Source organism: Mesocricetus auratus, unplaced genomic scaffold, assembly GCF_017639785.1.
Source record: "Mesocricetus auratus isolate SY011 unplaced genomic scaffold, BCM_Maur_2.0 Super-Scaffold_100003, whole genome shotgun sequence".
Lineage (NCBI taxonomy): Eukaryota > Metazoa > Chordata > Mammalia > Rodentia > Cricetidae > Mesocricetus > Mesocricetus auratus.
This window is the reverse complement of record NW_024429188.1, coordinates 22,831,247-22,849,281: the sequence shown is the minus strand read 5'-3', so window position 1 is coordinate 22,849,281 and position 18,035 is coordinate 22,831,247. Positions and strand designations below refer to the sequence as shown.

Below are 18,035 nucleotides of genomic sequence, written 5' to 3'. Positions count from 1 at the left end.
AAGTTATGTACACAAAACCAGCAGAAAAAATGGTGTCAATATTTCAGCAATTCACAAGACTAACCAGTGACCATCTGATACAACTCTCATTGTTTACACTAAGTTCATGTGAGATCACAAAGGAGCCATTGTATACAATAGTAAAAATAAGATATACCACTGACACAGTGAAAATTAATGTTCAGAGTAACTGACACAATTAAGCATGATCAAAATATCTATTATTAGCTTTTTTCTGTAGAAGTAATAAACAAATACAGGTTTTTGATCTGTACTTACAATGTGTCATGATTAAAAGGTTATTGCAAAAACTGTTTTATTGTTTTAGCAAAGAAGAAAGACAACCGTTTAATACAGTTCTTCATGTTAAGGTGACTTCCCAACCATAAAATTATTTTCATTGTTACTTCACAACTGTCAATTTGTGACTATTATTAATTACAATGTAAATATCTGTGTTTTCTGACAGTCTTAGGCAACCACTGGCCACTCAGCCCCAAAGGTTGAGGGCCACTGGATTAGCTAGGCACTGTTACAGGATCAAGGACTAGGTCTCTTAGGGATAAGGGAGCACTGTACTGGATACCTTTTAAATGGTTCTTCCAGACTCATCTGCCCCCATTAAAAACAGATTTTGTCTCAGAAGTCTCTCCTTGATATTATGAACTATTATAATTTCTTGTTCTGTTATAAATGAACATTTCTCTATTCCTCGAATAAGCCCATTATCTGTTTTCACTGTGTCAACAATAGGCACTTTCTCTGCTGTGTTAAAAATGTCATCTTCATTGTAACTATTATCATGATCATCTTGATTCAGAACCATTTTGAATATTTTACTGCCAGCCAATGAATGAACAATTAGAGTCTCAATGATAATATAGCCTTTGATATCTATTTAAGTGAATAGTTTCATTTTCCCATAAGCAGAAACTTTATCACAACAAATCTTGGAAACTTACATGATGAGTCTTTTTTCAAACTTCTACACCTAGCACAGGAAATACTCACAGTTCCCTTTAAGTTACAATTCACTGAGGTAGATCCACCCTTGTTTCATTGTAATTAGCACATTAAGTGTAGGGTGTTGATTACAATGTAGTGAGTTCACTACTTAAATATGTAACTGAGATTTTCAGTTTTTAATTTATGCACCATTTTGTTTTGTTTTTTGAGACAGGGTTTCTCTGTATTGCTTTGGACTCTGTCATGGCACTCACTCTGTAGACCAGACTGGCCTCGAACTCAGAAATTCACCTGCCTCTGCCTCTTGAGTGCTGGGATTAAAGGTGTGTGCCACCAACGCCTGGCTTTTATGTGTCATTTTGTTCAGCATTTTAGCATAGTACTTTAACAGTTCTTTACATCATACATAGTGGCCATTCCAATACCACATTCTTCTGTGAGAAGTTTTATACTCACTCTGCTCTCCCATTTCTTCAACAATTTACTTTCTGTATTACAGATCAACATATCTCTATCTTTTTTCATGGTGACACACACAGATTATCTACAGACATTTTGGGGGATATTTTAGTAATGTCTTTATATTACAGAGGGAATAAGCAAATTAATTAAAGACATCAACCATGGTTAGTAATATACACAGTTCTTATGCAGAACCTACAGCTGGCCCCCATAATGCCATTTCATTATCCTTTGAAGATATTCTTGCATTAGATATAAGAAAAAGATAGATCAGAACTTCTGTTGAGGTCAGAGTCATTTTTTTCCTTGGTGATGTTGGATTAGTTGTGTTGTGAGCCTCAATTTCTAATGAGCCCCATCATATGAGGTCAGGTATGGAATTTTCCATTTACAGTATCTTTGGCTTCATATGTATGGTTAAAAAGTTTAGATTTTTGGAGCTGGTGAGATGGTTCAGAGGTTAAAAAAGCATTTGCTGCCAAGTCTGATGACCTGAGTTTGAACTCTGGAACACACATTGTAGGAGAGAACTCACTTCTTCAGGATTACTACTCAACCTGTAATATGCTTATAGAATTTAAGCTAATGCTGGGAATATATATACACATGTATCTATCTTAAATAAATAAATATTATTTCCTTTCTGTTCTCTAGAATCTATGGATATTAGTACCTAAAAAGAATTAGGATAGTTATTTCTTTCTTCCTAGACCAAATTAGAGAAGAGTTCATTAGTAGTTCATTCTTGAGACCACCCCAAAGAAATGACAAAAGTCATCACTGCTACAGAGTGAGGGGAAGAACATTAAGTCAGCACTGTTGCCATTCTGTGTTCAAGTTTTCCCCCCATATATTTAGGCAAAATATTTTAGATATGGATCATTTATGAAATACAATATTTTATGAATATCAAAATGATTAGTAAATCCCAAAATCTGATTAATAAATCCCCAAATCATGAACAAGGCATGTGGATTTTTACTACCACGTAATAACTGCAGGTGTACTGTATTCTCTTAGCAGAAGTGAAGAAGGTATTAAAAAATTAGAAAGTAGATTTACAAAAAGTAAAGAAGTAAGGTATCTGCTAACAAGAGATAACTCTTCACTGAGTATAATATAACAATAACTCATTTCTCAAAATAAAACACAAGGCAAAATTCCAATGAGACTGCAAACTTTCCTCTGATCTCTACTGTGGCATGTATTCATACCTCACCCATCATCAACATAATAAATAAATGTAAAAAAGAAACTAGTGGATTCAACAAATACTGACAAATTGCCAGCTAGAAGCCTGGTTGTATAAGATCAGAGCAAAGAAGTTTGATGGTCTTAGGAAATATCCAAATGAACATAATAATAAATTACCCACATTATTGAAGAAAATTCCTTGTTCTGATATATTTTAAATCATAAATTAACGAGAAAAGTTCACCTCTCCAATTCTGTTTTCAAGATAATTTTATTTGACTCCAATCTTGCCTCATTTTATAATATTCAAATATTATTAGATCATATTTTTCTATTAGCTAAAACAACATGACTTAAACTAACATGTTTTGATTTTTTATAGATTTCCTAAAACATATTTAACTAATGTAGGTTAGCAGATTTATTTTTTATTATGGATTACTTTTTGCAAGTCATATTCTTTTAATTGTCAAGTAAATATTGTGCAATAATGATACAATATATCTAAATCTACTTACCACGTGAAGAATTTTATTCTCAGTTTCATATACAGTGCAATCCTGAAAACAAGAACAAATGTTGAAAAATTAGTGTTCATTTGAAAATATGTTTTTAGTAAATGTACTAAGAAAACTTATCATTTCAAGTAAAAACTAAAATAAGAATTGGAAAAATTTGAAAATTTTACTTTTTTTATTACCCAAGTAGAACCAATGGTAAGGTTAGATGGTTAGTTACTTTGTCTTAAAGCATATTTTCTAGTTTGCCTAACTTTAAGCACATACAACAAAGTGCAGTAGATGTTAAGACTACTTTTTGAAACATTAAAAAAAGTTGTTAGACATTTTCTATCTAAAATTTTACCTGTGATAAATGAATCTGTCAAAATATCTCCAAGATTTTAACCATTGACTTATTAAGGTTAGACTATTAATAATATTTCAACATTCATATCAAAATATCATACTTTTATACTTTTAATGACACAAGCTACCAAATATATATTATATATTTAAAATAACAAGTTTATAGTTCTTACATAAATTTGAATCTCTGAAATTGTAAAGAATTATTTTAAAAGACAACTATATTTTTATCTCAGCTGTTAGTTAACCAGTAAGTCACAATATGAAAAGATAACTTCTACTTAGAAGCGTAATGCTTGTCATTTTCTACAAGAAATGTGTAAACTGACCATAGGCATGATATGTGTTAGTAATGAACCAATAAGAGTGATCAGAGAATTAGGTGAGAAAATGAGATAAACTGCTTGACCCAGAGACTTACACATAGGTAATAAATATGCTGTTGCAATATATTACTCTTGCTTGGCATCATATTTTTAATTGAAAAAATCTATTACTTTTACTTAAAAATACAAAATTAACAATTAACAATTACTTGGCACATTACCCAAAAATCCATTTTCTACTGCTATGTATTTTAAATAATTCTGTTTTGTTTCCTCTGAAATTTATTTTAAAAAGAAGACCTATTTTATATAATTATTTAAGCAAAATACTTTCTTCAGATAATCTTCAGGTACATACTCATAGCAGAAGAACACATTTACTTATCAGGAGCATTTTATTGTGAATCTTGTTATATTGTCAAGCCTGGCTGCCTCAGTTTTTTGAGTAGCTATAATTAAAGGCATATGTCACCTTACCTGGATAATTAGGACATGGTTTTATGAGGAAAAGTTAAGTAGATTACTTTCATAATCTAAGGGTATTATTTAGGATTGAGTCTCACGTGCTAAAGAAGAAAAGTAGGTCTACCAACATAGTTATTTAAGTGTCTGTATATATCTTAAACAAAGTCAACTTTTGATAACTAATTATGAATTACATAATACAGAGAAACCAAGTTAAGGAAAATGAACTTATAATATTGTCTAAATTTGGAAGAATTTAATGTTACAGAAATTATTTTTGAGCACAACTGCATTGGGAACAGATAATTTGGAAAGAGCTGGGAGGTTTCCTGGACTCCCCATGCTTTTTCTTCGGCAATGGATTTAAGTTTCATCATTTATCTATCTGCCTTCCCAGAATCATAGGCTATTATTAAACAATCAAACTTCAAAGGGAATCTCCTTAAAGTAAATACCATTTAAATGCATATTCTAGTAGTGGCATAATGATGTATATACCTTACTAAAGGCATAATAATCACACAAGATAATAATTTAACACTGTATCTAATGTGGGTATGACACAAAGAACTGTCAAAATAATCTCAAAAGTATTTTTAACAACCTCTGCCTGTTGTACATAGTATTAATGTACCAAATATGTTCTGTATGCTTTATGACAAAACAAAAAGCCATGTATCATTCTGTTAGACCTGTATCATTAATAATTATTATTTTAGAAGGTAGAAAGCAGGTACATACATACATACATACCTACATACGTGAAACATTAAGAGAGTATAAGGGTTTTTTTACTTACTTAGCAATATGTATGTATGTACGTAACATTTCTTATCTCTGCTATTGAGAAGGCATAGGAACAAAGATCAACTTAGTAAAAATTAATTTTTCAGTTTTGTGGTCTTGTTATACCATTTCCAAGGCCTTCTTGGAAAATGCCTAATTCCAATGAGACTAGAAGTATACTGTAAGACTTAATCATATTTTGATTTAAAATAGAATGAAACTATCTAAAGTAACTAGTATTGATCTATGAGTTAACATGGAGAGATTCATATTTCCTAAAGAGAATAATCTGAATACACAAGAAGATAATAGCGCAATGGATGGAAACACACTAAATACTGTGGAATACTATGGAATGACAATTATATCAATCTGTTTAATGCTTTAATATGAAATTTAAAATTACAAATGGTGGTAAATATATTTAGTAAAATAGTTTACTATTAATATTAACTTAATATAGGAAGACCTAGTTCTCTGCAGCTTACGACATTTCTTAGGCAACATTTCTGAATGACGTAAGAATGGAAATACTGAGCTGAGCACAAACAAGCAAGCAAAGAACATAGCATTAATTTCTCTGCACTTCAATGTAAATTTGTTGTGGTCAGGTGACTGAAGTTCCTGCCTTGACTTCTTCATGATGGACTGTAGCTGGAATTACTTAATAGAACAAGCCCCTTTCTTCCCTACATTGCTTCATGTTCAGGTATTTAATTACAGCACCAGAAATGCAACCAAATCACATAGCATTTGCACAGATGTGCCCTAACTACACAGGAATCCACAGTTTTCATGACATTTCAAGTTTAATGGTTTTTTAAAGTTTAATGTTTTTAGAAGCATAAATGCCGTGAAATTATATGAAAGGACAACTATTTACTTTTAAAAGTTAACACTCTTCTTATAAAATGCAATACAACTGGATTAAAGCATTCCTTGTTTCAGTCAAATTTCAAACTTAGAAAAATTTCCACCAGCTGTGGTACAGTGTCTCAACTTATTACATTTATAACTGTAGATTTAACAGTATTTGGAAAATGAACTAGTGGTACATGCTCAATGATTCTGATGTAATCTTTTAAAAAGAAACTCTAAAGAAGCAGACATCAGGTGACCAAGGTAGTTAAGATTTTCAACCAGTACAACAAAACATATACAGATGTTAGAATTAAACTTACCATTTAAAATAAACATAGCTAAATGACTCTCAGTGAATTTTTATGAAAAAATGGATTTTCGATTGTTACTTTTTAAGTGTTCACATGTAAAACCTTAAACATTAGATCAGGACGTTTGGGATTCCTTTGATTGGTTTAACCGACACAATTATAGGGCTGGAAGAGCAGGGGAGGAAGCAGATAAATTCTACCTAGAAACAATTAGTAATGGTAGCTTTTAACTGGCAGCACAAATAAAAACTTCTTTTGTAAAAGAGCAATGTATCTGCAAGTCAAACACATTTAAGTCAATATAATCAATTTCAAATTTCAGCTTTCCACATAAGAATTACTCAGAGACCAGGCTGAAATGCAATCATAGGTTGCTTGTATTATATATTCAGTAGGCTCCCAAATGGAGACTACCAAGATATCTTTGGTGCGATAATATTTTAGAAGAAGTTTATCTATTTTTCAAGATTACTAAATGATAGAGGAAAACTAAAAATTATTAAATGTCCAGAATTCACAAACTGGTAAGCAGTTTAAAAACACTGCCACTGGGTTACTCTAAACAGTCCTCTATTCCTTAGGATCTTGTGATGCACATATTCGCATAATTTACCAGTTGATACATTTTTCCTCCACTATACTTATTTTATAGCTCACTATTTTGAATAACTGCTCATATTTGTATCTCTACCTTGTTTTGTCCACATTGGTTTGTTTCTTATTGAAATCCAGAAGCTTTTATCAAGGATGAAGCCATAGCATATTAAAAACTGTCTAACAAAACCAAGAAACAGTCAGTACATAGTAACCCGCTATCAGAGTAAATAATAAAAATTAAATGATTAAATGATATTTTGTTAGGCACTAATTTTATGTAATTTCTTTTATCATGGTAAATTTTTAAACAGCCCCAGATACTCTGGAGGACTAATTTTATTAGTAAGCTAATTCATTTTTATCAAAATAAGATGTTAAAATACTTGCTTCTCATAGTCCAGGTTTTATTAACACTTGGGGTCAAATCTTTTCCTAAAACATCTCAAGTTTTAGAAAGAAAATAGTATTGCATATAGAGAAATCTACATCCTTTAAAGATATCCATGCCTTTCTTCTTTGGCTTAAGTTTAGGCAGTCATGTTGGTTAAGGCTTCATGGGAGTAACTTCTGATATTACTAGAAGATACAATTTCACAGAAAAGTTCCTGATCCTATGCCTCTTACAATCTTTTGGCCATTTTCCACAATGTTCCCTAAGCATTAGGTGCTAGAATGTTTTGTAGATATATTCATTGGAACTGGGCTCACAACTCTAGTTTGTTGTCCAGCTCATCTTGGGATTGGGACTTGCTCTGTTGTGTTATAAAAAAGTCCTCGACTCTCCCTCTCCCAGCAGCCATCAACTGCTCAGGTACTGGTGGGGTTACGTATTCACCTTCATGCCCTCTATACTGGGATTTTGTCTGGCGAGATCTTGCACAGGTTTTCTCATACTGTCCACTATTTTGACCAGCCCAATTATCAAAGCCTTGTTTGTTTTCCTGCCATCATTATTTTAAGAAAGAGGCTGGTTATCTATTTAATTTATAAGGGTCAGTTATACTCCGAGTTATTTTTATTAGTTTATATGGGATCCTGAGAGGTAATAGAGAAAAGAATAGAAAAAGAATGGAAGCATGTGGGTGGGCATGACCAAAGTAGACAGCTTCACAGCTAAAGAGAGAGACATAAAGCAGGTAAATAACTCACACAAGTAGACAGTTACTTGGCAATAAAACTGCAACTATGAGATGTCTTTCAATGTAGTTAATTATCAAATCTTTTGCTATTATACTTAATGCTTCTATTTTCTACAATAAGCTGCACTCTATAATACAAGAAAAAACAATGAATTTTCTTTTGACTAGACAACTGTAATTAGTAGATTAAAAATAATGGCAATGTTTATACTTACCTCACAGAATTGTCATGAGTATCACAATAATAACTCTATGTGCCTATGAACATCAACTGACATGGAAATGTTTGGAAAATTACAAAATATGTAAATGTTAGCAGTTATTATACATAGACTGAAATGGAAGCAGATGAAATGAGATAACCTCGAGATTCTTTTCTACTTAACAAATGTTCTATTTCTGTGATTTTTTTTTGTTGTTGTCCTCACCTATACTCATTGTCTATTGCTCACAGAGATACACTTTATCTACACATTTGGAGATTATAAATACATTTTCAATGTATTCTCTGTACAATATATTATATAGATATATTTTTTGGAGTTTACGAGACAGGGTTTCTCTGTATTGTTTTGGAGGCTGTCGGTCCAGCCTGGCCTCGAACTCACAGAGATCCGCCTGCCTCTGCCTCCCGAGTGCTGGGATTAAAGGCTTGCGCCACCACTGCCCGGCTACAATATATTATATTAAATTATTAAACTATGTTATATTAAATATATTATATTTGCAATACATATTAATTTGGTGTAACAATTTTGAAAATGAGGCTATGTTTAAAATTACACAGCTTTTCAATGTTCAGTTTCTATAATAAAAGTTTTACAAATGAGCTATGAAAATGTAACTTCCAAACATCACCATTTGAAAATAAAATATGTAAATTCCAAACGCAGTACATTCAGTTTCTTCACACTTCTATTTTGTACAAAAAAGATTGCATTTCACAGCTTTAAAAACATTCTGGATGTGAGTTTGATTTTAAATTTAATGTACATGATCTCAGCAGATATTTATAATAAAAATAATTGAACCTTTCTCTCCATGAAGTTTTGTATTGCATAAAAGATATCAAGAAGTTTGTATTAATACAACAAAGGTAATATTTCTTAGTAATATAAAGCCTTTCTAGCTTCCAGATGTTCAAGTTATTTACTATAAACACAATCTAACTTATCCTAAGGAAAAAATCTATATGATAGCAGTGAAATTTTCTTGAGAAAAATTTAATTAAACAGTTCAACCAAATATAAACACTAATATCATAAACAACGATATTCATTAAACATTAATTCTTCAAGAATTCCCACCTTTTTGGAAGAAAACTGATATTACAATTTATTCAAATAAGTTCCTACTATTGGCATTAAAAAACTCATTAACACATTTATTTTCTATCTATTTAGTTTCTATTTTCCTGGAAAAATGAGTAAGATAATACCATTTTAGTAAGTATAGTATTTTAAAAGTACTATTTTCTTTGTCATCAATCTAGAATAGTAATTGAGTGCCTATCAAGACAGAATACTAAAATCCTAATAAATCTAGGCAATAGCAGAAGCCCAAATTACAGGCTTAATTTGATATGCCATCTAAGGAAATATATTACACACTGGATGTACATTTACAGTTTCTTAATACTAGCATTGAATTATCACAAGCTAGAATTTGATACTTGGGCAAAATTCAACAAGCCATTTATTTCCTCTCAACAGATCGCACTTAGACATTTCTGAACATGCACTGCCTTTTAAAAGGAGAAGTAAACTTTTTAGAGTGACTAAATTTAGTCATAGACACATAATATGTAGTGGGGAATAAATTGTTGAGGTGATGTTTTATGCCTTACTTCCACTTAGAAGCTCTATGAAAAAAGACACAGTTCACTATGTTCTAACTTACCTGTCATCATGACCAGGAATATTCTAGGAGGCTACCCTTTCACACTTGGCTCTGAAGAAATGATATAGCAGATCTAACAACCAGGGTGGATGTAGATTATGACCACAGCTATTGAAGCCACTAACATTTTTAGATTGCTACTGCAGCATAATCTCTCTTATCTTTAGTGATATAATCCCCAATCACATAAAAGGGGAAAATAATATAGATATGAACATGAATATACAACAAATGTTGTTTAATACAAAAGCTATGTCATTAATTTTCTAGTTCAATACAAAAACTGTCATTAATTTTCTAGGGTGTCTGTTCACTTCAAGAAATATGGGTGCATTTTTTCAGAGGTGTGATGTCATTCTTCACACTGCAGCACATAGTCAGTCCCAGATTATTGCCACCTTCGTTTAGGTCTACTCTTTTTAATCTCATTTTTATAAGTTGGATTCAAGATTGCTCTTTCTAGTTACTTAATTCTGATCAGTTATTCAGGCTGATACCATTAGGTATCATTTCAATCAATTATTTTACTCATTAGGGCCTAAATTCACCTGAAATACCTATTTGATGTTGACTGTCATTCTGACCCAATCTTAGGTGCTATATTATTAAAAAAACCATATCTTCAACTAGTAACTCTGTATTTTTGTTATTTTGCTGATTTCATCTTATGTAGGTATGAAAAATACGCCATACAACCTATGTAGAGACTAATATGCAATCTTAATATGATCTAGGCACAGTCTGATACATAATAAATGATTAAAATATTACTAGTGCTCCTTGTTTACCTAGTTAGTTCCTATCCTTGTCTGTTGGTAACACAACAGAGTCTGGCACTGGTTCTCCTTTAATTACAAGTACATAACAAAATACCTGATGCTAATTTCAGCCTTAATAATTGAAAGTCTTTGTAATGAACAGCAGCTTATGCAAAGACTAATGGATGCACTAGGTCCTGAGAGCAAGTGATGTTCAAATGTTTATCCCTAAACCATCCCATCTACTGCTCAAGAAACATTCAGGAAGGAAAGACTATAAGAATATAATAGCTGGAAGATGGGGAGAAGGTCGGTGAAATACTATTTTCCACACATGACACAGCCCATGTAATTGTGATTTTATAGCAGCAGCAGCTGCCTGCTTTGGGCCTACAAAACACTGGGACTATCAACGGTCAATCATGGATTGAGATGGGTCTCATGGGGCTCTAAACCTTCCTAGTGAACTATTGGCTACAGATGGATTCAGGGGCAAGGGCAGACACTGTCTATCGTCACTGATGAGCCTAGATGTTCTTATACGTAACTCCAGATTCATGATAACACAGATGATGCTGATTACATTCATCAAGTTACAAAATATAAAAGACAAGAACAACAGAAAGAGACTTGTAAGGAGGAAAGGGAAGTAAAATGGGGTGTGGGGAAGGGTCTCAGAAACGATGGCAGGTGATAGAAATAATGCATTATATGTGTGTATGAAGCTTTCACATAGCCAATTTAATAAGTTATAATAAAATTAATAAACCCAATGTTTATTAGATTAGAACAAATCTAATCCTTTTAGACATACATCTACTGCAGAGAGGGATTGTGAGCCGTGTGTGTGTGTGCCTCATATGCACGTATTAAACTACATATACAGTCCTTTCCTTTTTAGTGATTGAAAGAAAACATCATGAGGAATAGAATTTTTCTGAGGTGATAGATGTGAGGGAGGGATTAAAAAGTGTAGGAAAATTACCTGGGGGAAGATTTCATTCCTAGTAGAAAGTACAGAAACTATCCAGAAATTGAACATTTATGTATGCAATTTAGGTGAAAAGAAATTGCATATACTGAAACAGTCAATGAGTTGAGGAGAGGAATAGAAAACAGTAAGATATTTCAAAGGGAATTAATTAATTGAAAGGCATCACAAAAGACATTTGAAAAACATCTGGAAAAAAAAACTTGCACAACACTCAATAGGTGTTAGATACATATGCAAACCAGAACCAATAAAGAGTTAGCTATGGAGCTGGGTGGTGGTGGTGGTGCAAGCCTTTAATCTCAGCACTCAGGAGGCAGAGGCAGGCAGATCTCTGTGAGATTGAGGCCAGCCTTGTCTACAGAGCGAGTACCAGGATAGGTGCCAAAGCTACACGGAAAAACCCTATCTCAAAAAAGCAACAACAACAAAGTGTTAGCTATGGTAGATTCAGAACCAATAAAAAATATCTTTATAGATACTTTGATCTCCCATCTAGTTTCTTTTAAAACACTCTGTGTAGTATTGCACTGTTCAGGGACATTATATTTCATATTTAAGGCTCAGATTTCCAAGTTTAATATGAGATCAAAACTGTTGGTTTTAAGTACAAATGATTCTAAGTGATACTAGAAATGTGCACATGGATTTGGAGAGGGAAAAAGTAGATTTGATTATAATGGGGAAAAATTTCCCTATCTTCAAATCAAGTCTCTTTCTTGAGCCTCTGGTCTTCTTCACAGTAATTCCTATGTTGGTAATTTCCTCAAATCACTATGAAGGATGTTGGTATTGTCATCATTGTGATAACCCTTTCCCCTAAAGGTGCAAAGACTAAGAGGAAAAGGAATAGGAATACGCCACCTTAGAATATGGGCAACTAATTTTGTATGTGCCATAATATAAATGGATTGTAAAACTCGTATTTTTTGGTTAGTTCTCTTTCAGGCCATTGTTAGTGTCAGAGTAGTTACTAAATCTAACTTAGAAATTCTGTAACCTTCTTTTGGTTAATTTTTAAGGGGAAAGGTATGCATTTTTTCAGCAAACATTTATGTGATAGGTACTAGATATGCTATTGCCGTCTGTTTTCACAAAAACTGTCATAGAAAAATCTTTTTAAATGTACTGGTATTACTTTTAGTTTGAAATTTTAGAAGAGTGATCACCATATGTTGCAAATGGTAGCATACCGGGAAATATCTTCTGAAGCTTATTTTATTCCCTATGAAGGTCTCTCCAGATCTACTAACATACATTTCTACATCTGTTTCCTTAACCTAACATTTTGCAACTGTTTCTTCATATTACATAGGCAGAATGATAAAATTTACTTCTTATGGTATTTTGGAGAAAATTATAAATGTTTGAAATAAAATATGTGACAAAATAGTTCATGGGTTGAATGAAAATGAAAAAATGTCAGAAGCAAAAATATTTTGAGAAAATGATACAGTAGATAATAAACACTAATTTAGCATGTATACTTTGGTGTATATATAAATGTGGGTATAAACTCAAATGATTAGGAGAATAAGCTTATTAGTGAATATTCAGTAAAATGAACTACAGCTATAAATCAAATTAAAATTTAGAAATATACCAAGTGAAAAACATGAGATGTGTAGTGACAACAGTTTTCTAAAACTCAGACATGCATCATTAAATGTGTTTCATGAATTATTATAAATGAATCTTTAAAGACAAAAAACCAAAAGGACAAAAACCAGTAGGGATGGTATACAGACAAGATACAGGAATATCTAATTAATGAAAACATTACTTACCATTCCATGTATTCAATTTATAAGATAGATTTATGTGATATTTATTATGCTGTATAGCAAACATGTCACATATATACTTCTGTACATATGGAATATTGCACAACACTATAAATCAAAATTTAACTATAATATAGTAAATAAGGTAGATATCTGGGAAGTAGTACATTGTCAATTTCCATCTAGAAGAACTTAACTAGTGCAGTAGAAACCATCTATTCTTTTTGGTACAGAAATGCTGTTTTGAAAGAATGACTTTAAGAAATTACTAGCATGTAATAATTTATTAAATCATTCTTACATGCTGAGCTTTAAGAAAATATGGAGCTCTTAATGATTATTTAAGTTCATGAAACTTTCTTATGCATGTATACTTCTATCAGATAACATTCTAATTACACATAGGCCTTTGAAAACATGCAGTTGTACATATATTTAACATACTATCAACTTTGCAAAATCCTCTTTTATGTGTATCTACATAAATCTTCAAGTTATCTGACTACTTTCTCTAGTATTTCTATTATCTGACTTTTGATCTATTAGGGTAAATTAGTAAACTTGAAAAGACATAAAATACTACTTCTTATTAAAGCAGCTGAAGAAAATTAAAAGGACAAATTATAGGCAAATTGAATTAAAAGTATTAGTTTAAATATGGGAAAGTAGAATCAACTTTCATACCATCTTTACTGAATATACAGAATTAATATAATTCAAATTGCTTAAAAATTATATATAAGGCTTGCCCTGGTTTTGGGTCTGAAATGCTCTAGTTTCAATCCCAAGAGCTTTGATTCAACTTTCAGGTCACCTAGAATGTCTGATTCAAGAAGGTTTAAGCACTAACCATGAGCTGCATATGCAGTTAAAGTACTTAAAGCTGTGTTTGAAATGACTATGAGAATACTCTGGCTCGGCTTTTCATGCCTTAGCGCTGATGAATTAAAGAATACATTTCTGCCTATCAAAGCATAATTTAGGCAACCATTTTACATCTTTACACCTATATAACTAAAATTTGGTTTGTACTATTACCTTTAAAACACATATTCTGCATGACTATTATATGTTTTGATTATAAATCTAGGTGATTTATAAATGTGTGAGTGGCAAGTTCATATATGACCAACATTAATTTCTGCATTACATTTAAAAGTGAATGTTAAGATATATTCCAGAATACAAATTATATAAATTTACATTAAAATATATTGTCCTAAATTAAAACAAAATATAATTTATTTAATTTTTTGAGTCTCACTATGTACCTCTATATCTGTATTGGAACACACTATGTAGGCTAACCTGGCTTCGAACTCACAGAGATCCACCAGCTTCCAGATTATCTTTTAGATCAATCATTTCAGAAATGTTTTTTATTTCATGACCATTCAACAGCAAAATTAAGCAGAGTACCACTCCTCTGAGCTTTTTATAAGCAAGAAACTACCTCAGGTTAGTGTTTTCCAAGTCTCTTTTGATAAATAATTCTAACAGCCATTTATAAACTGTTATGAAATGTTCAAATAAAGCCCTGCAATAATCTAACATGATAGTTAATGGTAAACTTTTACAGGTAAGGAGTAAGTTATCTAAGTGTGTGCCATTCTTCCAAAACCATATCCAGGACAATTAAGCTCAGGTCTTATTTCAAGTTAAGTTCTACCACAGTATTTTATTATAAAATATGGGAGTAAGTTATATAAAGTATCTGTGAAGAGTAAAGGAATGGATATTCATACACACAGAACATGATTAGGCTGACTGACAGCTATTATTAATAAATTTTCTGAATATATCATTATTTAAAACTTAAAATACTAGGCTATATGTTAAAAATATGTAATATTTTCTAGGTATTTATAAATGCTTGATTTACAAATATAAATCAGAAATTCTTCACTGTCTTAAAAAGATATAATTTCTCAGGAAGGACCCTAATAGAGATATGCATGGTACCCCAAAGAAGGGGAATGAGGCATGATCTCCTGAGGAGACTGGGAGCATGGGAGGAGGGGAGAGGGAGGCAGGAAAAACAGAGGGGGAGAAGAGGAGGGGAGAGGAGGACATAAGGGAGTAGGAAGGTTGAGTTGGGGGAAGAATGGAGGAGAGCAGGATGAGAGATACCATAATAGAGGGAGTCATTAGGTTTGCGGAGACATCTGGCACTAGTGAGATTTCTAGAGATCTACAAGGATGACACCAACTGGCAAACTAAGCAATAGTGGAGAGACTACCTTAAATGTCCCTCCCTGATAATGAGTTTGATGTCTACCTTATATACCATTCTAGAACCTTCATCTAATGACTAGTGGAAGCAGAGGCAGACACCCACAGCTAAACACTGAACTGAACTCCTGGAACCCAGATGCAAAGGGGTCAAGATCCAGCTGGTGAAACCCACAGAAACAACTGACCTGAACAAGGGGGAGCTCGTGGACCCCAGACTGATGGTTGAGAGGTCAGCATGGAACTGAGCCAGACCCTCTGAATGTTGAGTGCCAGTGAAAAGGCCTAAGCAATCTATGGGGCCTTGGGTAGTAGATCAGTATTTATCCCTGGCCGACAAATGGACTCTGAGTGCCCATACCACAATGAGGGATGCACTCTCAGCCTAGACTCTTGGGGGAGGACCTAGGCCCTGCCCTGAACGAAGCGACAGACTCTGGAATTCCCCCCATGGAGGGCCTCACCATCCTTGGGGAAAGGATTGGGAACTAGGTGGGGGTTTGGGGGAGCTGGTGTGGGATGGGGGAGGAGGGGAAGGAGAGGAACCTGGGATTGACATGTGAAGCAAACTTGTTTCTAATTTAAATTTTAAAAAATGAAAAAAGTTATAGTTTCTCACAAGTGTCTAAAATTCCCAAAGTTAAATAGATAAAAATAGTTAAATTTTAGTGGTGGTATATTTCTAAAGGAACTTGTTCATTTATAATTTTACTTTCAAAATCATAATTGTATGATATCTAATATAATTTTATTATGACTTCATTTTATGTAAAAGGTATTATAAAGTGAGATTATACAGCAAAATAAAACATTCTTCAGTATGGATATTTAAGTGTATCAACAAAATAATATCCTTTTCTTTTCTTAAATTTCTATTTATAATGAAGTAAAAAAACTATGCCATGTAGAAGGGGAACAAGGTAAAGAAAAAAAAAGCTCAGAAAACCAATTTCAAGTAAAGCATTTTGCCAGAAATTAAATTTCAAAAGAAAGTTTTCATACTGAAATTAACAATTGATAATCTGCCTTAAAAATGTTTTACAACACTTGAAACTATTCTCTCAGATTTAAGTGTAAATTTTGGCCAAGAAAACTAACAGACACTAATGAGAGAAAAAAAATGTACATTTTGTTTTTAAATAAAAATATTTTACCCCCCTTTTCAAATCTCATTACATTCCTCTTATTTTTCACTTGACTTCTCTTGGCCATTTTATGTCTCATTTCTTTTGCTGCTTCCAATAACTTTGAGCTAGATGTGACAAGTTATATTTACAAGCTGTGAAAGCCATGGCAGGAATTTTCCAGTGTGGACTGATCTTCAACAGAGCTGGCTTACATCTCCCCAAACCAACCCTCCGTAATCCTACTTTGTCCCACGTAGTTTCAACCTCATCAGAGCTTTACCTTTCAAGCTGACACCTTAGTGCTTATTTCTTAGTGACAATCTCAGTTTTTGTCTGATGGAGAGCATATTAAAATGGTACAGTAGAATTATTTTAGGATAGGCTGATATCCAAGAAGACAGGCATCATGCAATTATTTCAATGCTGACAAGAAATGCGTGGGTACCTGTCTCATTTTTCTGATTCAGTTGCTGACAGGGCTCTAAAAGAAGCTTCAGTTCTTTGTGAGAATTCTTTTTAGTTAAGATTTTAAAAACAAATTTCCCCATTTTTCTTGTGTTTTTATAATGAATTTTACATAGAGAACAAAAGTGTTAGGGGAAAATATCTATAAAAGCTTTAAAAATCTTAACCTATCTAAACACAGAATAAGTAAAAATGATATAAATTAGACTAAGCAAATACCTCCGAATGGAGATTTTTCAAAATAAATTTTTAGTGCTTTTCCTAATTTTAACATTATTCAAATTAGACGTGTCCAATATCAATAAGAATTTTCCACTAACTTCACTGTACCACCCCTTTGTGTTAAGAAAGAGACAAAAGACATTTATGACAGTTTATTTTTAGATATTGATCATCTCATCTTGCTGCAAAGGGAATAAAAATAATTAAAATGGAGTGAAAAGTCATTTTAAGCACAGCATATTTCAAAGCATAAAATTGCTCAGATGAGAGTTCTTGAAAGCCTGGTAATAAATGCATGCCCTACATATTTTTTAAAGTCTATACCTTACTTATTCAAATTGTCCTTTTGAGAGTCAGCTAAATTGAATTCCTATATTTAGGTACTTCATATGATTCCAAATAAACCTTTGGTTGCTATATATGTATAAAATGCATGGGTGAGACAATCTGTTGGATGTTAACTATATGTAATTTATTTTAAAATATAATTTCAGGATTTGTTTAGGACCGGTTCTTTTGTTCAACTTAAACTAACATTTCTTCAGTGTGGAAAAAAATTCCTTCCTTTCTGATATCTTAAATTT

At 32.4% G+C, this 18,035-nt stretch overlaps 1 protein-coding gene across 5 annotated transcripts in view; it reads right to left on the bottom strand.

Annotated features, from left to right (window-relative positions):
• Nucleotides 1–18,035, bottom strand: part of Cnksr2 (connector enhancer of kinase suppressor of Ras 2) — a 222,923-nt gene that overhangs the window by 144,750 nt on the left and 60,138 nt on the right. For all 5 annotated transcript variants that reach the window (XM_005074247.4, XM_021229609.2, XM_005074246.4 and 2 more), the window contains exon 5: nucleotides 3,141–3,182. In XM_005074247.4, coding sequence (XP_005074304.1) covers nucleotides 3,141–3,182 — 42 coding nt within the window. The remainder of the gene's footprint in view (nucleotides 1–3,140; nucleotides 3,183–18,035) is intronic.